Source organism: Sminthopsis crassicaudata, chromosome 3, assembly GCF_048593235.1.
Source record: "Sminthopsis crassicaudata isolate SCR6 chromosome 3, ASM4859323v1, whole genome shotgun sequence".
Taxonomy (NCBI): domain Eukaryota; kingdom Metazoa; phylum Chordata; class Mammalia; order Dasyuromorphia; family Dasyuridae; genus Sminthopsis; species Sminthopsis crassicaudata.
In genome coordinates, this window is record NC_133619.1 from 31,362,663 (window position 1) to 31,390,490 (window position 27,828).

At 32.6% G+C, this 27,828-nt stretch overlaps 1 protein-coding gene across 9 annotated transcripts in view; it reads left to right on the forward strand.

Annotated features, from left to right (window-relative positions):
- NLGN1 (neuroligin 1) overlaps positions 1–27,828 on the forward strand; it is a 1,061,800-nt gene that overhangs the window by 513,559 nt on the left and 520,413 nt on the right. For 7 of the 9 annotated variants that reach the window (XM_074298209.1, XM_074298208.1, XM_074298212.1 and 4 more), the window contains one exon: positions 18,418–18,477. The exons of the other annotated variants lie outside the window; for them this stretch is intronic. In XM_074298209.1, coding sequence (XP_074154310.1) covers positions 18,418–18,477 — 60 coding nt within the window. The remainder of the gene's footprint in view (positions 1–18,417; positions 18,478–27,828) is intronic. 9 annotated transcript variants of the gene reach the window in all.

Sequence of the window (27,828 nt, forward strand, 5' to 3'; positions counted from 1 at the left end):
CTCTTCATATAACTACCCTGATCAGAAAAAAAAAATGGAGATTATGGCTCCATTTTGTTTTTCCTTGCTCTAATCACAACTGAAAGAGGGGTTGTAGCTCTTCTAAGAAATAATAAATTATGATTATGATTATTTCTTTACATAATTTTCCTCTTTTTTGAGAGGGAATCCTTTCATTTACTTATGCTGGTTTATCTCAGCTTAAATAAGAATTACATATATGTATATATTTGAATGCTTTTTTTTTTCATTTTTGAAGGCCCCTGTTTTTTTTTAACATTTGTAATGTAGACAATGTTTATTTGAAAGCAATGCTCTATTTTGGTGAGGTGATATTTCTCTTCTTATAAGATGATTTCTTCATGAGAGCTAGAGAGATATAAAAAGATAGAGACAAAGAGATATCAAGGTATAGAGAAACACAGAGAGATATCCCAATAAGGAAAAGATACCAAATCTAGCCATTGAACTATACTAATTTTGTTATTGAAGGTAAGCAATTTAACATCTCAGATTCCCAAATAACTTTAAAAGTTCAAGTTGTGGGTGAATTATTTATTTACTTTAATGAAGAGATTCTCCAAAATTGGAATGTACCATTCTGATAAAATCAAAAATAAGTTCCTTGGTAAATAAATACACAAAAAAGTCTTGGATCTGGACTAAAGTACCATAAAATACATTCAAAATAGTTTCTTCCCTCAAGGAGTTTGTAGAATTTTTTTTTCTGGGTGGGGGACAAGGGGAGTTAAGTCACTTGCCCAGGACTTCACAGCTAGTTAAGTGGCTGAGATCAGATTTGATCTCAGGTCTTCCTGACTCCAGGACCAGTGCTATATCCACCGAACCATCTAGCTGCCCCTAAGAAGTTTGTGTTTTTCCATGGGAGAGTGCATTGAGACATATTCTCAAAGAATGACTCCATGATTTCATTGATATGGAAACTCTTGATGATGTTGGTGATACTATCTTTAACTTAATCATATAGTCAATACAAGATCTTCCAAAATCAATTTATTATCCACTATGCCATGGTTGATTCTAAATAGAGTATATACAAAATAATCATGGTTGTGATTAATACCTTGTCCAATTGGGAAGGGCCCCATATAAAATGTAGCAGTTGGATTAAAGCCTTCATGGTATAGGGATTCCAACAAGTGCAGATGAAAAGGGAGAACATTCTAGGCAGACGGGATAGCAAGTTATAGAGAGGGAGAGATAGTGCACCACGTATGGAAAATGTGTAGATGGGCACTTTAGCTTGAATGTAGTGTGATTGGGGGAAAGTTGGAGAAAGCATGCCTCTAAATATGTTTATAATGAGTTAAAGCCAAAAATCTATCCTATAAGGTAATTGAGAAGAAAGTATTCCACAAACACTAAAATAATATGCAGATTTTGTGTTCTTATTATTTAAATGCTAAGACAAAATGGTTTTGATAAAGTTGTTTTTAATTTACTGTATTCACAACAAGCAGATACTTCATATATCATATCCTTTAGAGCAGGAATATTACCTAGTTCAACACTTTTGATAGATGAGGAAACCACATCCCAGAAAAAATTTTTGATTAATCAGATCAATGATCACAAAAGCAGATACTAATTAATAATAATTAATACTAATACCTAGTATTTACATAGTGCTTTAAGGTTTATAAAATGTTTACATATATTACATAATTTATTTTTAAAACAAGTCTAGGAGGAAGATTTTCTTTATTATTCCCATTTTTATATATGATGAAACAGGCTGGGATATTTAGGGATTGGCTCACTTTAGTCCTGTGACTATAGAACTATAGGACTAGTAAGGCTCTAAGTAGAATTTGATCTCTGATGGTCCTGACTTTTAGTCTAATATTCTGTCCACTGAACTACCATAAATAATAGAGCTAAGATTAAAATACAAACCCTCTGTCTCTAAATCCAACGCTCTTCTCACATGACAAATTATTTGATTACAAATACCTGCCATGGTGATGGGGAAGAAAAAAGAGAGATATTACAAAGAAATACTTTACTATTTAGGTGTAGAAAGTACAGAGAGGAATCAGATATGGCGGAAACATGGGTGATTGGGAGGATGGGGATACGATTAATAAGAAGAACACAAGGCATAGAAGAGCTTTGAGATGGAAATGTGGAGAACAAGACTTATCAATAGTTTATTTTTACACATCTTAAATTTGAGGTAACAGGAGAAGATGCAACTAAGATAGTTCATTTTGGAGGCCCACAGAGAAGGTAAATACTGTAAAACCTGCCTTATTGGTCATGTTCAGCTTTAAATCTAGTTAGAATCCTCCAGGGGTCAAGAAAAAGACTACAGAGCTTGTATATAATGTTTTCAGTGGAGAGATTATCCTTAAGTCACAGTACAGAGAGATCCTGAGAAACACATGAAACTCTCTACAAGAAACTTATCCCCAAGTTCCCCAGAGACTCAGTGGTTTATTTTCTTTCCTGTCTCAATCCCTGTGAAGAAACAATTGCTTTTATGATGTTCCTTTTTCTTCAGCACTATTCTCTCTGCTCTACCTATTCTTTTGGACTCTTCTCTTGACAAATCATTTGAGATTGTAAAAATTCAGATCCTGAAACATAGGTCCATGTTTTTTTTTGTTGTTGTTGTTGTTTGTTTGTGTTTTTTGTTTTGTTTTGTTTTGTTTTTTACCATAGGTCACAGGAAAAGGATCAATGTGTGCTATTGTGATAGTATATGTCTACAAAATGGAATAACACTATTTTACTGTCTATTTCACAGAGCTGTGGTGAGAGAAAAACAATTGGCAAAGTTTAAAATGTTCCAACAACAGTATCTACTATTATTATCACCTTCTATTAATGAAGCTAATTATTATAAAGTGATTATTTAAAAATGAAACCAAGTCAAAGTGAAAAAACATTCAGAAATAATTGTGTGTAAGAAGCAATTACCTCATAATTGTTCCAAAATTTAGTATAATTTGTAAATTGTATGAACACATCCTACCTTTCTTGTATACTATTTAAATATAAGCTCTAACACAGTCATTGCAGTTGTTTTCTAGACACTGAGTTGTGGATTGTTCAGGGATGCCCAAGCAATAACCCTTCATTACAGACACATTTTAACTCACACAAAGGAAGCCTTGAGACTTAACTTGAGGCACTCCAGAACATTTGAATATATATAAAAAAGGGAAGAAGGCAAAAGGTAAAGGGTACATTGGGGGCCCTGAGTATTAAGGAGACAAACATTAACCTGGATGTCACTCTAATAGGAAGACAAAATGAGTATAGAATGGGGTCGGTAATTCATTGTAAAACTATCTAATCATGGAGGATTCTAGAAAAAGGGAATGAAAGTACAGAGCAAATGGAGATGGATAAAAAATAATTCCTAGGAAAAAAGACAGCATATCTCAAGAAAAAGTCTGTACTGCCAAGTATAATATCCCATAAAATAGTCCAAAAAAGTGAATTCTAATTAGACATGAATCCATTCATCTCTTAATTTAAAAAAATCTTTACAACAAAACACTAAGATGTAAGGAGGTATTATTCAGTTTGCAAAAACATGTCTCATGTACTTCATCCCAGTAGATCCTCATATAAACCTAAGACGTAAGTACAATGATATTTCTATCCTCATTTTTTAGATGAGAGCAGTGAGAATCTGATTTTAAATGACTTGCCTATGGTCATGCAGCTACTGAATATCACAGAAAAAGTTTGAACTCAGACTGTCTTAACTCCAAATCCAGCTTCAATAAACAAATAGTTTGTTTAAGGTATTTTTTTTCTTAATTTTCCCCCAAAAGGCACAGATAAAATGGCAATAGTTAAATATGTGAGTTACTTATGTTGTCTTTGATGAATTTGAACTCTGACAAAAAGCAGCTTGATTTGGAGCATGCTATTTGCCTGAAGGAATAAGAAGACTGAGTGAAGGGAGAAGAATCGATAATTTTCAGGCTTCTTATCCTGTATTGATTCTTGTAATCCAGCAACCATTAACCACTTGACAGATAAGCTTCTTTTAAGATGACTTGTTTATATTTTAAAAATCAAATGCTTTAATTTTGCTCATGGGTTTCCCAAATGCAATAATTCTAAATTGACTTCCGCCACTTTAACTTTCCTTTTCTCCCCTCAAAGTCATTCTTAACCTCCCAATATTCAAGAAAGCTTGTCTTAGTCACAGTTTCTTGTGAGTACCTTCCAGAAAAGGATGTCATCTTATTCTTCAGTCTCTCATATGATGTACAGAAAACTGAAGAATCTCTCTTGGAGAATGAAGATCCAGAAAATGTGTTTTGTGTATGAATATATATTTTTAAAAATATGGCTTTCTTTGGAATATATCATTTTTACCCTTTCCCAGAAAGTCTTGGTATTGTCACCAGCTAAAGTATTAGAAATGCCAACTTGTCCCAAACCTGTCAACTCTCACCCTAATGAGGACGATTAGAATGGAAATCAAAAACTCTGATGACATCTTGTTTTTAAAAATTCTACATTAAAAAAATATTCAGTATATCCAAACTTGACAATTTGCCTGGAGTTTTTATTTGTATTGTCTTTTTGTGGATAAACAGCTTCCCTTCTGTATTAGTCAAGGAGAAAGTAGGAAATGGAATCCTTTAAAAATGAGACCATTTTGAACTTTTTTTTTTACTTCTACATAATGACTCTATGTGAAGTTACACCTGTTTTCATCTACAATGTCTCTTCTGTCTGCTTTACTAGAAGAGAGAAGCCAATGGATTTCATCAGCTTATTTATTGCAAATCTTTTGTGGCACTATCTAGGCAAAGTGTACTGCTCAACTCAGCAAATGCTTCTGTTCAACAAGATTTCAATCCAATGGGCACTGCCTCTGTTTCAGACAGTATTCTAAGCTCTGGGGAAACAGACCAAAACTAAATGACTTCAAGGAATATACATTTTTTTCTTTAAAAAAAAAAAAAAAGCCTCCTTAACTTCTTCCAGAACGTTACCCTGAGTAATCTTTTCAATTCTGAAAGAATTTAGATGATGGATTTTTAAGGGTATGGCAAATAAACATGCATCAATACTTTGTGAAATCTGTGATTTCAGACAGCATCCTCTCAACACTAGAGTAGATAGTTTCATGAGTTGTTGTGGCCAACGATATGCATACGCCAGTGGCCGCCATTCTGTATTTCCTTCTGCTTCTGTGCCTACACAGCCCTCAGCACATTGCTTGGTACATAGAAAGTGGTAGATAATGGTTGTTGACTTAACTTGGCAACCCCTTTACAGTATCCTTCATTGAACCATATTGTATGGCTTACATCTTAAACAATAAACTTTGTCTTGAGTCCTTTCTTCCTTCTTCTTTTTATTCCTCTGTTTTCTCTTTGCCTTCTCCCTTTCTCCTTTTTCTTCTCCCTCTCCCTCTCCTTCCATTTCTCTCTTCTTCTTCCTCTTCCTTCTCTTCTTCCTCTTCTTCCTCCTCATCTTCCTCTTCCTCCTCCTCTTCTTTCTCTTCCTCCTTCTTTTCTTCTTCTTCCTCTTCTTTTTCTTCCTTCTCCTCCTTATCTTCTTCCTCCTTCTCCTTCCTATAATTATCACTTCTATGCTAATGATTTCAGCTCTATATATCAAACCCTAATTTTCTCCTGAGATCCAGTCCCTCATGAATACTTATCTGTTAGACACTTCTAATTAGTTGTCTTGTAGATATCTCAAACTTAATATACTCCTTAATGCCATAACTCATTATCTATTCCTCAGTGTTGACTTCTTTATTAATTAGTACAGCTTTAAAGAATTTGGGGACCATGACTCACTGAAGAGTATGAGGATAAAGTATTAGTGGGGAACCATGCAGTCTTAGAAATGTTTCTTGATCTTAGAGATAATCTAGAATAATCTCTGTTTTATAAGTGGGAAGACTGAAGTTCAGAGATATTAAGTGAGTTTCTCAATATTATACTGTAAGCAGACCCATTTATAACCTAGATATTTACTTTTCACTGAAACATGCTGTGGAATCATAATTATGTTACTTGTAATATAAATTTATTTGCTTGTATTGCTATATGTATACATTACAATACAAATTACAATTATACTTGGACAAAAGTATATTTATAGATTTATATATTTTCCCATTTCTCTGCGTAGTTATACAACTGCATTAAGACTTTTGGTTTTTCCTTGTATATGTGAATATATATTTATACCAGTATATATATATATATATATATATATATATATATATATATATATATATATATATATATATATATATATATATATATGCATATATATATACATACATGACATGTGTTCATGTACATGTATGTGTGTATATCCTATGTATATATAGTCACAATGTAGAGTTTATATAAATATGCAAATATACACACACACATACACACACACACACACACACACACACACACACACACATATATATATATATATATATATATATATATATATATATATATAATTTATTTTATATTTTTTCACTGTCACATTTCAAAATACTCCATGGATCATTAGACAATTAATTGGGGAAAAATAGAATCAAAATTTAATAAAATATGGATGTGGACTAAAGGATGGGCAGACTGAATTGGAGTATTGAGCTAAAATAATATGCTATCATTTTGTAAGACCAAATAGTGAAAATGTACTAGATGGGAAATCAGAATGCATGAAGTATACACACACACTAACTTGCTGTGTGACCTTGGATTGGTCACTATAGCTCCTTAGAGTCCTCAGAATTTTCCTTTGTAAACTGAAAAGACTGGGCTGCAGGAGTCTATATTCCATTTTGTTTTAGTCCTCATACATATTCCTTTCCCTTCTGTTTCAGAAAGTCAAATAATCAGAATTCACAATAAGCTATTTAATAAAAAATTCCAAAAATATCATTTAAGATGACATTATAATCATACGCAGGAAATGAGTGAGGTTATATTCTCTCTTCCCCTGATATTTCTTTTGACCAGAAATCATTTTAATTAGCCAGACTTTCAGAGAAGATACCTAAAGTTTCCGTAATTGTCCCAAATAATATGCTTGAGTATATTAACTATAAGTGGATTTTATATTATATCTACTAATGATTCTTAACCATGAAAATGGAAGTTTTAAAATGTTTGTAGTCACTTCAATTATATGTACACATTTTAAAAATGCAAAGTTGTTTCAACAAAGTTGATATATTAAGGAACATTTTGAGCACAAGGCAAATTTCAAGAAACAGTGAGAATGAGGAACACTGCCCCAATTCACAATAATTCTCATATTCCAATCCGATGGCCCCTTGTACACTCAAACTTTAGAACTTTGAAACATGTCATATTTATGTATATGGAGCTGTCGATGCCTCAAGTTGAGGAGAAAAGCTGGTCTACCCCAGTTCTTCCCCTTTTCCCCAGATTTACAGCAGCTCAAGGCCATGGATACCACCATGATTTATTGTACCATATTTTAGGTATTTCTTAACCATTTAGCATGCTTAAAACAGTGCTATTTTTATTAGATTCTTATTTTTAATATGTCACTCAAGAAGTTTGGAGCTTGGTGCCCCTCAGTCATCTTCCTTTTAAACTCTGTAATTTTATAATTGCATGATTTTGCTTAGTTTGGTGCTTTAGGATGATGCACATGTCACATCACAGCAGAACTATTTATTTATGACTACCCTTTTATTGTAATTAAGTATCATTTTTTCTATTATATTTTCTCGGATGTTTTTCATAAACTTTACCAACTGTTTCCCATACAGTATCCTAGTGAGTTAGATACTATTCAAGTCCGGAATACATAAAAGCATTTATTAAGTATTTACACTGTGCTAAGTCATTTGCTGGGTCCTGTAGAAGTATTCCCATTACAACGCCTTCTTTTGTTTTTCAATAGGAAAATTAATTTATATATGGAATCACATGACTGCTGCCAGAATTTCAGAGATTCAAATGACTTTGGAGACCATTGAGGAAATCTAAGTTAACTGGAATCCCCTTTCCAATATTAATTTTTCATCCAACTTGTATTTGAAAACTTCAAATGAAAAGCAAACTACTAGCATGTATGGTAGCTCAATCTACTTCTGAATGACACAATTGTAAAGGAAGTCTTCTCCAGCATCTAGCACAGGATAGATGTTTTCACCTAGTAGGTGGTCAGCAAATGCTTGACAACTATTTTTTAAATGATCTTAGAGCCCTTCTCTGAATATTATATTTCATATTGTTATCCAAGAATTTAGGATCAGGGTAATGTCTCAAAAATTAAGACATTAAAGATCACAAAGAAAGCCCCAAATCAAGTGACCCAAAAGGGGTCACAAAGAGCTGGACATGACTGAAAATAACTGAATAACAAATGAAAATGAAAGAGGTAGATCTCTCCAGGAGGTAGATCAGATATACTGAGATAAAACTCACATGCTCACATTTAGAAAGCTAAAAAAGGCAATGAGTAATTTGAGTTTTTGCATTCCCAGGGAATATCTCTCTGGGAAGATGCTAGAAGACAACCTAATGAAAATTCATTGGAAATTGCCTACAGGACTATGGGGATGGTAAATGAATGACATGAAACTCTTTGGTCAGAGAATTTATAAGTGCAAGCTTCAGAGACTAAAGAAAGTGACAGAGACTACAAAGTTGTAGAAGGAATACCTAATGTATTGCCAAAGATTGAGTGCATCCTCTGTCCTTAGCTTTATCCTCCATTCCCTGGTTTTATCTTCTCTTCCTAGATAAAAATCTGACAGATAAGGTTGGAGCCTCAGATTTCACCTGGAAAACATGAACTGAATAACTATTGTTGAATAAAATGAAAGCCATAATAGTTGAATTGCTAAAAAACTGGACTTGGAGTCTGTTAAACTTGAGTTCAAAATCCCAGTCTGATATTTAGGTTTAGTAAATGATTTCCCTTCTGATGGTGGTTTCCTCATTCAAAATCTTTCTAAATCTAAGGTTTTTATCCCACTTTCCTAAAGATAGTCTTTGTTCTCTCCATCCACTTGGCATTGAAAGAATCCTTTCTATCTCTGTTACCAAGCCCCTTTCCATTATTCCTTTGCAATTAGCTGTTTGAATTCTCTCTACTTAATTTCTTTTCATAAATTAAAATTCTTCATTAATTTTTTCATAAATTTGCGGAAGTCAATTATCAACCAATAAAAGATTAGATCAGGGTATGCAGTGGACAGAGTGACATATGACCTTATTTCCTTCCATAGAGAATTTTTGTTTTCATATGTAGTATTGAGAATAACATTATAAGAGGATGAAAATATTTTATTTCAATGCAAAATGGTCTTCCTGTCAGAAAAAAAAATACTTCATCTTTTTCTTTCAAAGTTTCCTACCAACTCACACACTAATTATTATTGCTTTATTGTCAGTCTTATACCTATTTGACTCAATCAAAAACCAGCATCTATTAGGCACCTACTCTTTTCTAGATTCTTTGCTAGGTGCTGGATATAATAAAACAAATACAATATCTGTCTTCAAAGCACTTATATACTCTTCAAACTGACAACTTGCATGAATATAAATACATTCAAAATAAGTAGAGAAAATAGAATATTCTTGTGCCAACTTGAGATCATATAGAGAGTATATGGTGATTTTCCTAAATCTCAGGTCAGAATGACACTCTCCTTTTGTCAGATACAATGACCCCTGTTACTTTGAGGAACAATGATATAATCTTTATTGACCATTTAAATAACTTCTCAATTTTCATTCCGTTCCACTTTTCCAGTCTTCTTACAAACTCTCTTCTCCACACATTGATGCAGCCATAGTGGCTACCTAGAAAGCCCTTTCACAGTATACTCCATCTCTCATCCCCAAGTCTTTTGTTTGCTCCTTATCCTGAAATCTCTCCTCCCTTACCACCACTCCTTAGAATAGCAGGCTTTCTATAATATAAGCTCTCTCTGGGTAGGGACTGTTTTTGCTTTTTTTCATATACCCAGTACTCTATCCTATAATAAGTACTTAACAGATTATTTCTTCATTTAGTTTTGGGGTGACGTGATTAGTATTATGTGACTTGTTTGGGGTCACACAACTATTAAGTGTTAAGTGTCTCAGACTGGATTTGAACTCAGGTCCTTCTGCCTCCAGAGCTGGTGCTTTATCCTCTGCCTTATCTAGCTGCCCCATTATTAATATTTTCTGCAAACAAAAGGGTAAAAATATCCATGGAACATGGACCCTTGGATCTGTTTTCATCCTCTTATCTAACACATATACAGAAGTTCCACAGCCTGATTCGTGCCTAAAGACATCTTTCACGTGTTCTTTATCCGTATTGCCACTGGTCACCAAATGTTATGGGATTAATCTTAACTATATCCAGTCTCATGGACTCATGGTTTACTTCTTATGTCCCATTTTGAAATCCTGAATTTTATTTTGATTTGAACAATATGCACATTAATTAAAATCTACCATTTGTAAAAAGTGAATATAGAATCATAACTCTAGTAGAAAATGGGAAGTTGATGACTTTTTAGAACACTAATTTCTTAATTTCCACTTGTATAACCAGTGATTTTCATTGTTGGGATGTTTTCAAGTAAGATAAATTTAATAATATAGAATGAATATGGATTATTGCAGACCTTTTGCTTTCAATCATATTTGTATCCTCAAGGGATTCATGTTTTGGTGACAGGAAATAGAGCTATCAACAGATTTCAAATAAGTAAAATTCAGTGGTTTGGTAATGAGCCAGGGAACCTTTAGGCTCTACATCTGTAGAGGCTGATTCCATGAAGTCATTGTATTTTAATGTCACTCCAACTGGAGAAATGAGGGATGGGGGTTGGGGAAGGGAGAAGGAGCTAAAATGTAATTCTGTATTATTGTTTAAGACTTATCATACTCTTACCATCATGCCATGTGTTGTTCAAAACCCAGAATCAGACCTTCTACAATCCTGCTCCTGGTTTGACAATCTTAATTCCGTTCCAGTAACATGACAAATCCCCGAGAAAAATATTTAGCCTTTGTCCAATTGCTCCCAACTAGCTACAGTAATACCTTTTAAATTTGCCAATTCTGTGGAAATTGGCTTAGGGATTCCATAAAGTCCAGAGACATGTACCTCAGTGGCCGCAGGGGTAAGTAAAGGGTGGAGGGAAAGGGGATTGAAAGATCATTAACTGAGGCTTTCCATCCACAACATTATAACTCATTGGAGCCTGAAGCCTTCAGTAATCCTGAACATTTCAAAGACTCATTCCAGGGAGAAGGACACATTTCTCATGACCAGCTTCCCTAGTCAGGCACTAATAATACCCCTAACCTTCTTGCCTTCTGCAGATATGTGTGACACAGAGTATGGATAATTTGGGCTGAATTGAGTCCATAATGAAGGAATTTATAATCAGTTCTAATGTATTTCAGAGCAAAAGTATATTAGCCCTTCATCAAAGGCAATGATAAAAAGCCATGTTAATATGGGTAGAGAGTAATTATTTCAGAGCTCATGATTATTCTCCAGCTAAGGACAGAGGAATGCTGTATTTTTGCTTTTAAATAAAATATATCTTTATATTCAAAATATACAAGTCTAAACATTTATAAGTGCACATGCATATATTTTAACTTTTATGACCAGACTTCCTTTTGAGGAAAAAAAGCAGTCACCTTTGAAATACAGTAGGGGTGTGAGTTGTAATTATGCTAATATGGAAGGAAGTATTTTGTACCTGACTTATGATAGGGTTCATGGGTAGAAGACTTCCCTTTACAGGAACATACCTCTTGTTGTTCCAGTAGACAACTCTTGGCTATCTAGAAGACAAGTAATATAATTGATACATGGATTATTTTTTTTTCTATTACCACTAATGGTAATTGTGAGTGTGTCCTTCTGGTAGCCTAGGCCCTCACATAGTCTATAGAGAGAATAAATCACTTTTTCCTTTGGCTTTTGGAAGTCCCATCAGCTTTAGATTTTGAGAAATTTCAGCTAGTCTCTTAAAGTGCCAGTGTTAAAAATGTGACATCAGAAATTTAAGATGTGTAGGCAGGTCATATGGAATGATGTTGATTGCAGTAACTTATTACTTCTATGTAAATGATAATTTTCAAATCTTTTGGTGAAGTGATATTCCTCAAATATGTGATTTTTGGATCACTAGCAAAATTCTATTGACATTTTCTCCCTGCCCCCATACTGATAAATCACTAAAAAGATATGTAGAGATGAGGGGGAAGAGAGGGGAGGGAAATATTTTATTGTATATATGTCCTTTTATTCATTAAATATTTGGATGATGAACTTTAATTGTAAAAATGATCCGTTAACCAATAAGATTTCATTAGGCACTTGCTCTTTATAGACACTATCATATTTACAATCATTTGGGAGTCTATCAAGGAAAAAGTTTCTGGAGAAAAAATTCAGTTCAATTGGTTTCACAGGGCAGTGGAATCCCTCAATTATGAATTTTCCATCCAGCATCAATACCCCTTCTCTCCAGACTGAAAATACTTATATTAATTTTATTAATGAAAAAGATCATTGGGAAACTTTGGATTAACCATAGCATGACTTATATCCAACAGCAACTCTTGAGATAGCCAACAAATCCTTATAAGAAATATTGATACTTTAGCATTGCTAGGTCTTATAATTGCAGCAACTGGTAAATCAGCCCAATTTGGCCTTCACCCTTGACTCCCTTTAGCCATAGAAGGCCCAACTTTTTTTTTGTTTGCTTGTTTGCTCCAGCCACCCAACTTTTCCATTGCTCCTGTCTCTCTGCTCTCTGTAATTTTAAATACTCTTGTGACTAGACTTTGTGATATATAGAAATGTTGATGATTCATGTGAGTCTATTTTAAATTCTACAACCTTACTAAAATTATTAATTATTTAACTAGTTTTTAAATTGATTCTTCAAGTGTACCATTGTATCATCTGCAAAAAGTGATAATTTTGTTTCCTCATTGACTATTCTACTTTTTTTCTGTTGCTTTTCTTTTTTTATTGCAATAGCTAGCATTTCTATATGGAATAGTCGTAATAGTGATCATCTTTGCTTCACCCCTAATCTTACTGGGGAGGTTATTCTCCATTACAAATAATACTTGCTAATTGTTTTAGATGGATACCCTTCATAATTTTAAAGAAAGTTTCACTTATTTCTTTTATTTCTAGTGTTTTAATAGGAATACGTATTGTTTTGTCAAAAGCTTTTCCTGAATTTATTAAGATAATCATGATTTTTTATTGATATGATCAGTTATGCTGATAATTTCCCTAATATTGAACCAGTTTTGTAGTCTTGGTATTTACTGGGGTATTTTTTAAATAAAAATAATAAAAACATAATATAATATTTGATTTTGCCTTTGTAACATTTTTCATAGCTGTGATATACATGTATTTTACATAGAATAAGGAAATCAGAGCTCAATTCCCAAAGTGCAGAGTCCTACTGTTCTTCAAATTGAATCTAAGTTTTTTTTTTAAAGGGCAGAAGAGGTTTCATTTTTATCATTGTATATCTGACATCTAGCATAGTGCCTGCCACAAAGTAGGAGCCTAATGAATACTTCTTGCCATGCTTAATAGCAGTTAAATATAAGGAGAGCTTACTTAGATTTAATGTCTTTGCCTTTTTTCCAAGCTTAGTTTTGAGAATAAGAGCATAATATGGCATCTTTACTCTAAATATATATTTATGTATCTATATGCATGCACACACATATATGCTCATACATATTTTACATAAAAACCAATACAATTAGGATAAAAAGGAATTGAGAGAAAATCTGTACATCAAATATTTTTAAGAAGAATCCAACTTCCAAGATATGTAGGAAACTTATTGTTAATACCTAAAACCAAAACATATTCCTCAATGGATAAGTCATCAAAGGTATGAACAATTCATTCACAGAAAAGAGCAAATGCACACTTATACCAACATACACACAGAAAGAGATATTGTTTTTCTTTCCTTACAAAACTGTCCAATGGAACAAGTATAGCAAAAAGGGAGAAGAAAAGTGACAACCCACTTAGACCAACTTTATTGCTATTTATTGCTATTCACAAGGGTAGGAAGAGCACAGCTATTGTTGGGGGAATTATTGAGAGGGGGGGATATCAGTGTGAAGCCTCTGTAATCACAGTAGGTTGCACCTAGTAGGGAGAGAGATATCCATGTTCTGATTGAAAGCCTAGAATCCTCGGTTAAAACTTGTCAAGATTTGGACCCACGTTACACTAATGGGATACTGCCCTGTTATAATAAGTATTCTTATACTTATTATAGAAATATACTTATATAGAAAAGTGAGAATATTTTCTAAATCATCTAAAAAGAAGTACAGCATGAAGCAAAAAAGAAATGGGAAGTTTAATCATAATGATATGATTCCAGCAAATGGAGGAAAATAGGTGAATACCTTTTTGAGTTCATTTTCATTGGCATCCTTGAATCCTTACAGGGATGGGATATACCTGTCAAACCCTAATAATAAGCTTTTTATATCTACCTTGGTATACATTCTCATCTTTACAACACTACTTGTGTAGGGTAGGCTGAATCAGTATTTCTATAGCATAGAACACTAGGGCCTTCTTAGACTCTGCCGCCTTGTTTTGTTCATATGTCACCATAAAATAGTGAAATTCCCTCCTCCAATGTCCTTTCTGGCTTCTATTGACTCCACGTTCTTGAGCATGAAAGATTTTAAAATGCAAGGAGCAAGTTTTAAAATATATATGTGATTAGTTTCATCAAAAAACTAGTATTCATTATTATAAATTTTTATGAAGAAATTCTGTTGATGCTGTACTCTATCCCAATATCCTCATTTCTTTTCACATGCCTACATCCATTACTATTACCATCTGGCTTTAGAAGTCTATATGAAATAAAGAAAACACATTGAAATACACTTATTTAGAGGAAAAAAAATAATAGATTTAAAACTCAAAGAGACTTTTAGAGCAATTGAATATATCTCTCATTTTTCTGATGAAGAAGCCAAGTCCTAGAATATTTAAATAACTTCTACAGGGATACACAGCCAGTTACTGTTTGAGGTAGAATTTGAAGGCTATTGCCTTCAGTAGCTTAGGTCAATTGGTGAATTTACGTTGATTAGTTCAGGAAGCATGTCTTCTTGAGGAAATAGGTAGGGTATATATATGGAGCCAGAGAGGCCCTGAGACAAGTTTGGAATATGGGCAGAGGAATGTATTTCAATGGAGATTTCATTGCTCCATTATCTCACAACTTCAAAAAACTAATCTTTCTATTAATATGTAACATTCCTAAAGAAGGCTTACTCTCAAACCACAATCAGTTGAATCCCTGTAGCCTTGCTATTCTCCAAGGAAGTCAGTCAAATGACCTTGGATACTGTAGGATGAAAATTAAACAAGACTCTTCTTTCCCCAATGCCCATTAGGTCAAGAGCCATGCCCAACATGGAAGGGAGGACTTGAACTCAACACCTGGCCCTTTTTGTATGTGACAGCAAATAGAAATGAAGTGATAATCCTGCAGCACTACCTTGAGGTGGAAAATGTTATTGTTTCTTTATATAGTTAGTCTGCATGATTTTTTTGTTTTTTTTTCCTAAGAATTTACTTGAAATATCACATATAACTCCTATCCAGTAATGATCTGCAGCATGCACTACATTAATAGGTAAAGAGTAAAATCATCAGAACTATATTATCCATGTTAATAGGGATGTAGAAATTGGGCAACAAATTGTCATATTAGGCTCTCTATTTTCTGTGCTCGAGTGCTCCAAGGAGCACTTGTGAATGAAATATTTAAAAAGAAAATGTTTATATTGGAAAGCAGTTTGGCAGATATTAAGCTTATGGCCACGTCACCAACAATATACTACTCTGGAGATGGATTTATGACATGACTATTATAGATCATGGCATAGAAAATAAAAGAAAAAAATTAGATCAAGTTCCTTTTACTATAATGGTTAATTTCACAGCCAAGGATCAGTTGAGAATTCTTAAACAATAGATAGAGGCAATCACAAAACATAAGCTAAATATTTTGTAATTATGTGAAATGAAAAAGCTTTCATAGGTAACAAAAAAGAATAAAAAGGGATGTGCTTAATCAGGGGCAAAGTTTTTGCACCAAAAACCTCAAAATATTTGATTGCCAGGATATATAGGGAACCCACACAAATATGCAGAACATAAAAATCATTCCTCAGCTGATAAATGATCAAAGGATATGTGCAAGCATTTCTAGAGAGAATTGTAAACACTGAAAATAGGCATTTCAATAGTTCTCATATTTGAGAATATCCTTTAAAACTAGAATTATATTCCATATATTTCTCTAAAGCAGTGATTGAGCACAGATTTCTTTAGCATGTAGAAAATAAACTGGTCCTCCCAAAGATGACATATGTATCTGTGCTTTAGAAATGTTTTTGAACAATCATGATCTTTGCACTTGGGTAAGATTGTAATATAGAGAAGTAAACTACAGTGAAATTTATACATTGTTGTAAAAAGTAGAAATTTCTAATGTGGAAAAATCAAGAATACTTGAACCATATGTGTCAATTTAACTCTGTTCTAACATATTTGAAGTGTTTGGAATTGATGTGAAATGATGCCAGTCGAACAAGACAAGAAAATTCCATTGAGTTTCAATTAATAAAGGGCCATTTTTTTTCTGGACAATACCTATGACTAGGAATGACCCCTTTTAGGTGAAATAAAAAAGAAATTCTCACTGACTGCATGATGAGCAGTTACAATTCCAGTGGAAAGGAAGTGGAAGGACTTTGAAACTCTCCCTGACAGATGACATTATAGAAGTACCTTTACTATGTTTACACTTAAGTGATGTTTCTTTGCTTCCAGCTAATATCTTTGAATAGATTTCTGAGCTTTTGAAACTTTTCTGTCATATCCATTTGATAGCAAGTATATTATGTGCTCATTGTTTTTCCCCCTTCAGTTTCCAGCAATATAGGTTTTCTTTGAGAATCGACTTTCCAGTTTTAGTCCCGAGTTACACACATATACAGTATCAGCAGGAATGACTAGAAACTTCGTCAAAATGTTGAACTGATCTTCTCTATTGAGTGTGCTATGTTAATGCCTGCTTTTTGCCTATGTGCACTGCATCTACTGATACGTCTTTCCTTGTTTCTTTTCCTCTCTTATTTTTCTTATGATTGTTATTTTATGCATGGCAAAATTCTTGCTTATGGCTTTGTGGTTGGCTGCCTTTGAAAATGGAGTGTCTTGTGCTTGTAATGGTTCCTTTTTGCATGTGTATTACTGACTGTCATTTAAATGCAATGTCTATGGAAACAGAAAGAGAAGATGGGGTTCCAACGGCATCCTTGTGTGCTGAGGATGAAAAAAACAAAACAAAATGAAAGATGCAGTTGCTTTTCTCATGGCCTTTGATTTCCTTTTTCCTATTTCACTCGAGTCCAGAAGATTATTATTATTATTGTTATTATTATTCAAAATAATAAAACATATCGGGCACATTCCCACTTATTATTAATGGAATTATTCTCCTAAAACATGATCCTATTATAACTAACTATTCTGGCCATGAAATCGTATTAAAGCTTAATTCCATTATGTCACTAAATTGATTAGTAGACATTAGCCCTGCCTCAGCAGGCCCATTGAGAAAGAAACCCAGACTTCCATCGACTCTACCTTTTGCTTTGCTTAAATATAAGCCTTTCTTTGCTAATAAACCTGTCAAGGGTAGCCAGAGGTTGCAAAAATCTTGAATCCACAATTTCATTTAAAGGAGAACATGTGGGAAGGTTGTTTTTTTTTAATTGAAAGAAAAAGAAAAAAATGGGTTTTGAAAAAAAAAAAACTGTTAGAACTCCAAATGTTAATGGTATTAGTAAAAAGTCTAATTATTTCAGAACTTGCTGCTGTACTTTTGAATTTTTTTGTCTTAAAAATTATATTGACCTATTTTGTTTATTATTTTCACCAACTGAAATTCAGTGAAAGTACTGAGTAAAATAAGTTGTCAGAAAATAAAACTGTTTTCTATTTTTATATATGGTGGGTATTCTTTTAGACAACCTATTCTTTTGCTTGCAATTTGACCTCCATTCCCTGATATATTTTTTGTATTGGGGAAAAAAAAAACACTAAACAAACATTGCTGATGATACTTTAGATTAAATGGGGATTATTGGTATTTTTTCTTTAAACAGAAATTGATATTCTAAGCTAATTACTTCCCTGAGTTTTTTGGTTGCTGTTATTGGGGTTTTGTCTTTGTTTTTGTTTTTTGGAATCACCCTTGGTAGTTTTAGTATTTAAAATAATATTGCCCCTCCCATTCAGTCTTGTATATTCTTGAATTATCTTTTTTCCTCCATTTTTCTCCATTCTCAATCCTAGGTCCCCTTACAAAGAAACAGACAGATGATTTAGGGGATAATGACGGAGCTGAAGATGAAGGTATTTTTTTTTTTGCCGCCAAATCTGATTTGCATGATGAGGCCCCCCAGTCTATTTTTCCACCCTCTTCCTCTTTTTTTGACTTCTTGTCCTTTTTGAAGAGTTCTTTTTCATCCCCGTTTTTGATGTGTTTTGTCTTCTTGCCTGTTGTGATATATATAAACATACATTTTCTTATTTTTCAAAAAATAAACCAACTGTTATTTAGTTCTGCATTTTGGTACCAACCATTAAAATGTTTAAAGAGGAGGGGATTTTTTTTTTGGGTTTGTTTTCTTGAAAATAAATTTTGACATGTCTCATCCTCCCTTTTGACACAATTTTGTCCATAGAATTTTAACTAACCCCCTGCTCTTTTTAAAGGTCTCTCTGTACCCCCTTTTGCATGTTTGCTAACCTATGTATTTTACCAAATCCAGAAATGAGTTTATATCTATAGCTGTAATTCCTTTAATTTTTAAAAGTCTTACACCCATATTATATGAAGAAATAAAATTAACTGATAGCTGCCATGAAGTGTTTCTTAAACAAGACTTCAAATAACTGAAAAAATAAGTATGTTTTTTTTTTATCTTTCCAGTACATTACCTCCAAAAGTAAAAGTTTAAGAAATCATGACTTCTTTTTCAATGATTGTTCTGTTCTTACAAAACAATAATTGTGGTCCTCCAATTCCTCATCTATAAACTGAAGGGTTTGAGAGTAGATGTCCAAGTCTGAAATCTCTTCCAACTTTAGATCAATAATGTAATGAATTTATGATTTCATGGCTATAAAACACATGTTGTAGAGAATATAACTTGCAGCCTCTCTTAGAAAAGTTTTCTAAGAAGGCAAAAAGATGTTGATTTTCTTTCTCTTAGATGAAATGTATTGCAAATAAATCATTGGAGAAGCAAAAAATGATCATTATGCATTCCATATACAAGTAAGATAAAAACTTGATAAATTGTCTACTCTCTCATAATTCTGATTCTTACACATAGCCTGACCTTAATTCACCCTTTATAAACATTTCAACTGATAATCAGATGCATTTGCTAGTAACTCAGATTAGATTATTTCTAAGGCCCCTCTTCATTACAGCATCTAAGCAAACCATTAATCTCTAGGGAATTTACATTGATATTTTCAAGTCAGTAGGGTACCAGGAACACAGGATACAGTACCAGGCATGGAATCACAAAGACTCATCTTCCCAATTCAAATCTAGCCTCTGGCACTTACAAACCATATTATGTTGGACAGCATTCAACTGTGTTTACCTCAGTTTCCTCATCTGCAAAAAGAACTAGAAAAGGAACCACTCCAGTATTTTTGGGATCACAAAGAGTAGAATATGAATAAAAAATCATAGAATGACATATTAAATGAATGCTTCCTAGTCACTGTTTCCCTAGTTATGATGCAGCTAAAATATACAAATTATTCCTGGGAGATTATTTGAAGCTCAGATAAATTAAATTAATTCAATAGATTTATGGCCATAGGAAAATATAATTTATTTACTATGATTTTAGCAATGAGTAAATCTTAGTATCAAAGCTCCATTTTACTACCTATGCCTAAAGTCTCAGAATTATTAATAAACTGAGTCACCCTTGCCTTCACAGCTACTGTGTATCTGACAAGACTTAAGTCTAGTTTTTTTTTTCCATATTCCAAGTATTGCCCCACTATTTATTCTGCCATATGGCCTCTGCCTTAACCACATTAACTATTTATCAATTAATCCAGTGCACATATGATTACCAGTTATTTTAATCAGTTGTTTAGAAATGAAGATCAATGAAAAATCTGGGGCAAATAAGGATGTGTTTTAGCATAATAAGTGTAGTGCTATGGAACCCGAGGTGCTATTTGAAATTCCACTCTGTCACTTAATATTTTTACGTGTCTCTGACACATCAGTTTTCTTGTCATAGTTCTAAAATCTGAACTAAAAGGAAAGTCAACCAAACCAAATGAACAGAGGTTGGTGTGGACCAGAAGTCCTCTTAAGTCCTTTGTAACTCAGAATTTATAATCCTAGTAACTTTATAATATATACTTTTCAACTGTTTTAACTAGATAACTCAATTTTTGGGGAGTAGTGATCATAGTTTGTATACTTTAAATGTCATCTCTATTAAATGTAAAATAAAATTTTGAAAGTAAATGGCATATTCATGGTGTGATTTTCATGGAATTTTGGTAATTTATTAATAAAGATTAAACAACAAATAGTCCATGAAATTTTAAATATATCCGCCTAATATTTATCACTTTAATGTGTCATAAAAATATTTTTACACAGCATTGATAAATAATACAATTTGCAAAATTTTCTAGGTTCTTTGAAGGATGATGAGAATATTTGTATCATACAGGCATAGAAATTATGTTGTTGTTGTTGTTTTTAATCTGCCTGAAACATGACAGAATATTCAAAGAAGTATAAAGGAAGTAATTTGGGAGAACATCTGTCATTTGCAGTGCAAGAATATCACAGAGTTAGAGGAGGATAAGAAGCTGAGAACTAATTTGCTGCCCAAAGTCAACATTGTCAGATTTAGGGTTTGAACTAAGGACACTCAATTCCAAATTTAGTCTCTTCAAACAGCTACAAGTTGCATAATATTCTTCAGAAGATAGAAGTATTGATAGTGTCTAATCATTGTCAATATTTAGGAGATCTGGTTTTGAAAATCAAAATTTTGTAAATATCCCCCTCAAATGAAGCCATCACATGGTTTCCATTTATTTAGGTGGAACAACATATAGAACAAGTGATATGGAATCAGAAAGACTTGTTGCAATTTAGCCTCACACACAAGTGCTATGTCCCTTGAACAATACACATAGCCCCCCATCTGCCTCTTTTTTCCTCATCTGTATAATAGGGATAATTATAATGCCTATTTCCCAAAGATGTCATGAGGATTGAATGAGCTAGTATTTTAAATCATTATTTAAGTTCTATTAGCAACAACAAGAAAAACAGTTATAATAACTTTTAAAATATTTAATATAATAAATATAATAACTATTTTATTAAATATATTTTGATTATTTTGTTTTATTAAATAAGAGTACAGGAGATATTTATTTTGCAAATATTTAATATGTTGCTCTCTATCCACCAGAGAAAGATATATAACATTCATAGGCTTGTTTGGGATAAATTTCATGTTTTAAAATGGTCATTAAGTAAATTTTATATACTTTTAAAAACTATCAGATGATAACTCATTTGGTATAGGTTGTGAAGAAATCATAGGAATTATAAATATTTTTTGAAAAATACTATGAAAAGTAGAATATAAAAATATTAATTCCAAATAAGCCCATTATTTTTTTCAAATAATACAAAGTCACTATGAAATCATTATGAAAGGCATGATAGTTTAGTTGAGAAAATCCTAAAATTTTAATCAGCAAACTCAATATGGATGTCATTATTCTTAATGCCATTTACCATCTGTACTATATTAGAGAACTTATTTCACCTTAATGTACCTTTATTTCAAGTTTCCTCATCTATAACCCAAAGTTTCTTCCAGTTCTAAATCTATAGATATATAAACCAAATATCTTTTGAAAAATAACAGTACTATTTTAAGCTCAATTAGTTCTCATATTTCTTTTTTTCATTCAATATGGAGTAATATTTTTAGAATCAAAGCTAAATTTTCAAGCCAAAACTCAGTCAATATCCCATAGCCAAAGAAACAACAATGATTATAATACACAAAGATACATACACACACTTTTATGTATATATTATGTATGTTGTATACATATATTACATATACATACACATTTATGGAATACATTATCTCATTTGAGCCTCATATTTACCCTGCAAAAATGTTCAATGAGAATTATTGTCCTCATTTTACAAATGAAGGATTGGAGTCTAGCCTAGAGAATTTCTCACATTTGAAAAGATAGACAAAGAATTCAAATCCCTACATCATGATCTATGATTCATTTCCCCACAATTTATTCCCATCAGACTTTCAAATTTCTTTTCAAACAACTCCCTTGTTGAACTGTCTTCATTTGGGGATTACAGAAAAAAATACAAATCCCAATTATATTTCACCCCTAACCCAATCATCTTTTTAAAAAACTTCTTACTCATTTCAAGGGGCAACTCTCTACCTCTATTAGAATTTGGGCCAGAGGCTGCTTTCAAAATTGAGAGATGTCTGTCAGTTGCTCTCTTTAATGAGCTAAAGTTTCATTATCAAGTAGTTTGCTTCCTTTACAACTGCTATTTGTGTCATTCTGATATTGCTCCAAACAAGTGGCAGTAATCAGACAGAGCTTACCCACCCACACTTCCACCTCCACACCAATCAAGAGTGAATCATTTTTTTTTTACTTTTTCCTTTAAAATTCCAAAGGAAGAAGTGTATTTTAGAATCTAATAATAACCTTCATGTGAGAGAAAACAAGACCAATGAGAAACTTTTTTTTTCAGTGTGGTAAAACCATAATTTTAGGTTATTATATTTTGGAACTCCTACAAAGCTAATAGGTTTTTCATGCAAGGAAAGTGCATTTCATTAGTTACAGAAAGTCAAAATTGGAAGTCGTATTAGTGGCCATCTATTCCAAATTGGTCCTGTGCAGGAATTCAATGGGAATTATATCTAATAATTTCCCATTGAACTTGTACTTGAAAGAAGAGAACCCATTACTTCATGATGCAGTCCATTCCACACTGGAAAATTACTAATAAGTGAAACAAACCTAAATCTCCCTCCTTGTGCAGGAATTCTCTTGGAATTATATCTAATAACTCCCAATTGAATTTGTACTTGAAAGAAAAAAAGCCTATTACTTCATGATGCAATCTATTCCACACTGGAATAGTGTGGAATTAAGGCTGTCAGCCTTAATAGGTGAAACAAACCTAAATCTTTCTCTTTGTGCTTTCCTACCCCTCACTTCTATCTTCTGGGCCAAGAGGAACAAGTCCAATTTCCCTCTTTCACATAATTGACAACTGCTTTTATGTTCTCCTTGAGGCCTTTATCTCCCCTAGACTAAATATCCTTTATTCCTTAAGTTGATATTCTTGAATATTACATTATGCTGATTGTCCTCTTTAGTTTATCAGTGAATTTCCCACAATGTTCTCACCAGATGTAAATCCAGTACTTTCTATATGATTTGAGCTGGACAGAGAGCAGTAAGACTTTTACTTCTTAGTTACAGACCATTAACAATGACCTTGAATGATTTCCTTAATATAAAAACTCCTGATGAAGAAATGACTTTTATCAATACAAATTAACACCTTCTCTGCAATTTATAGAATCAGGGTTACTTAGGCTTCTGAGGAGTAAAATGACTTACCCAGGATAAAATAGTAGTACTTGTCAAATGTAAAACTTGAAATTAGAATTCCTGACTCTGGCTTTCTAATCACTGCTCTATGCTGACTTTCATTGCTGTTCTAAATCTACCCAATGTAAAGGTTTATCTAATTTATCTTATTTATTGTTTGTTTAAATAAATTAGCTATTTTTTTTATAAATCCAATTTACATGATGGGGATTAAAAATCCGACCACAAGCCCCATGAAAAAAAAAATTGGTTCATTTTGCAAGGCTTCAAAATGATAGCATATTATAATATTCCAGACATCACCAAATATTGACCAGGACCTTTCCATTGTCAAGTCCTTCAGTAAACTCTGAATTTATGAACAAACAAAAAATGGAATCATCGCTACTCTCAAAAAAGTCACATTCTCGTAAGGGAGACAAGCAATGATCATATCTAAATATTTACAGAAAAATTCAAAATAAGTGATATTACAAGAAGATTGAGGAATAAATATTGTTTCAACAAGTGAAAGAAAAGTTCTATTTAGTGTTGTTTGTGCATATTCTATGTTACTCAAATCCTTCAAAAATTAATTAACTGTCTCTGACTTATATATCTTTACTAGAATATTTGGAGAGTCAACTATTTACCCAACATTCTCCATAAACAAATAGAGTACATTTATAATTAGTTAAATCTCAACTCAAGCACTATATTGATGCTCTACTATGGAGGATTCTTGGTTTTCTGAAATACCAAGTTGTGGGACCTCAAGCTTTGGTCGGGTTTAACCCAAATGGAAAAGCTTGTGCTAGACTAGAGTTAATATAAATGTTTGTTGTCCAAGGAACAGTTAATTTTAAAAAGAATCATTATCAGGAGTTGAACTGTTAGATAATTATTTTGGCAATAGTATTCATGAAAGGCATATTCTGATATCAATGATAGGTGAAATTTAATCTGAAGATGAAATTACACAATTGGGGCACCATTGGTACATAAATAAATATGAACATCCATGCTCTAGACATTGGTGATCTCTAGAAGAAGTTTAAAACACTGAGAATATTCTTGCTAGGCAAGTGTTCATATGACAAAACATAGAATTCAAATAATACATCTGGACTGCTAGAGGAAAGTGAATCTTTATCAAGCTTCTTGTTTTCTTCCTAAACATTAAAATACTACATTATTCCAAAGTGATTTTATTGAAGTCAATATACATATACTCCATTCATTAATAAATTTGAATAATGATTTTAATGAATCTTTTAAATAATTAAACTGCTGAATATAAGCTCAACAGAGACAATAATTAAGTGGCCAGATAATAGATTATCCTCTTGATTTCTAATTCTGAATTCCAGGCACTAAAAAACAAACAAACAAAAAATATTTTTTCCATTACATTAAGATGGATATCAAAGCATTTATTTCTTATACAGGCCTTTTAAATCTTAAAATCATGAATAAAAATTTAGGGAACTTTATCTTTGAAAATAAGACTAATTACAGAAATAAATCATATCAGCATCCTCATTTCCTGGAAAATAAACAAACAAACAAACAAAAAAAAAAAAAAAAAAAAAAAAACAAAACCTCAGGCCCACAGTCTAATTACATGTCCAAGATTATATGAATAATTCATTATATGAGTTAGCAAGTTTACTTTTGTCTTGTGGCTTAAAGTCAATGCATTTTTGATTATCTCAGATTTACACTCAGATAACACTATAACAAAATGGACAAAATCTTGCTTCCATGGGAGAAAGTTTAGGTAAACAGGACACTGAAGAATGGATCATCTCCTAATATTCTCTCTCTCTCCATGTGACAGAATTCTGTCCTTATTGCAAGGGTATGTCTTTCCTTTTCAGTAGTTTAGAAAACTTTTTGGCATCCTGTACAGCAAATGTACTTTCATGCTTATAATACTTTGCAGCATTTGCCTTAGATAAAGAAAAGTCCTTCCATAAACTGTTTGCTGTCAGCCTTAAATATTAATTGAGACAATGCAAAATTTCTCAATCATTTTGTACATTTAGAAACAATTCAAATTGTCTTTGCTTTCCAAATGTGAGAGATGGACACCAAGATCTCCATCCCCCAATTTTGCCTTGACACTACTAGTATCAAAATATGTCAAACCATTCATGTTATATGTATGAGGGAAGCCAAGAGATTCCTAGTTATCTTTCATAGGACTTAGACACAACCTTCTCATTGGCAAAGACAAAACTATCTAGCTAAAATTTCAGGGCTGCCACATAAATCATTAATATGATGATACCATTGTGAGGAGGGTTGAAGTAAAGGTGAAGCTCCTAAAGATTAAAAAAAAAAAAACTTTCCAGTATATTAGAATGGATGGATAATATCATTAAATGCCAATTTTTCCAATCCACAGTCACAATGCAAGAAATTCTGGGGAGATAATCTTATATACAGACTTCCTGGATAAGAAAATAAATACAATTTACAAAAAACACATTCTATTAATGCAGAGGACTTATGAATAAATTAACTTAAAAAGACTATCAGATAGTCTCCTGGATAAAACAGTATCAAATCTATGCTTTCATTTGACTTGTAAAGACAGTAAGATTTAATTCTCCTGAAAGATGCCACTTAAAAAAGTTTATTTTCATCATTCCCTCTATCATTTCTATTGAAACAACTTCAAAACATCATTGTGATATCTAATCCTCAGAAATTTTGTTTTGTTTTGTTGTTGTTCTTTCATAAAAATTATTGAAATGAATTTGGATCTAGGCCTTCATTGGCATATTGGAAAAACCCAAATGAGAAAATGCCCTCTACTAATACAAGTTGGTATATTCCTGCAAGTTGTGATTTTAAAGAACTACCCATGGGTCTCAGAGACACTATAGGATCTATCTAGTGTCTAATCTCTAGTGTCACAGCAAGCAGAATATCAGCGAAGGGTCATGAGCCTGAATTTAATTGACTTCAAAACTAGCTCTTTAACCATATAAATAAAGATCAAAATTAAAGTGTCTTGGCCCTCAAGGAGCTCATTGTTGATTACTGATTACACATAGACAAGATGGTTCAAGAGGATTAAAATGCTCCTAAGCTGTTGACAGAGAAAACCATTCTTCATCCTTCCAATATTCTATTTTGAGCATTCACTGGATTTTCTTGACTATCCATAAAACAGGATAGGTAGGTACTCTCAAGGTGTTCAAGGATATACATACACACATATAAATATGAGATATAAATATATGAATAGATGTACATATAACACACATATATATACACATATGTATATATATATATTTTTTTTCTTACATGAACAGAATGATGAGCCCAAAATTTCATTACTGTTCACAGTTGGTGCTTTGTAATTCTATGTAATTTTAATTAAAGAAGAAATCTGGAACAGTCTCCCTCTGTGCTACCTCCAAGCACACAATTAGCAGAGTACAATTTCTGCTGTGAACAGTCAGTTAATGATTTCAGTTTAATAATTTATGATTGCTTCCTTGGTGCCAGCCATATAAGAATGACAGGAAGGTAAAACAGGATGCAAGCAGTCATTGAAGGTGAAAGTTGAAGTGACTGGAAGACCCCAGCATATGTCTTCTGTATATAGAGCTAGACATTATATGGCTTCTCATGTTGTATATGTGTACACAGAACTTCTCATGTTGTATATGATGTGTATACAATACAAAGCCATTATTTCAAAATATGAATCCCACTTAGAATAAAGTCCATATAAGGAAATAATAGTAATATATTTCAATTTTATAGCCATCTAGTTATCATTTCTCCTGATTAAACCAATTTCCCTTAAAATGGTGTTCAGATTAGGATCAGAGAAGCTATTCACATTCTAGACCTACCCTTTATCATCATTTTGATTTTGGGCAAGTTATTTTAGGCCTGAATTTCTGAATTTCCTCATTTGTAAAAAGAGGAAGTTGACTTAAATGATTTATCAGGCCCATTCAAAGTATGACTCTATGAACTTTGGGAAACCCAATTCATCTCTTAGAACTT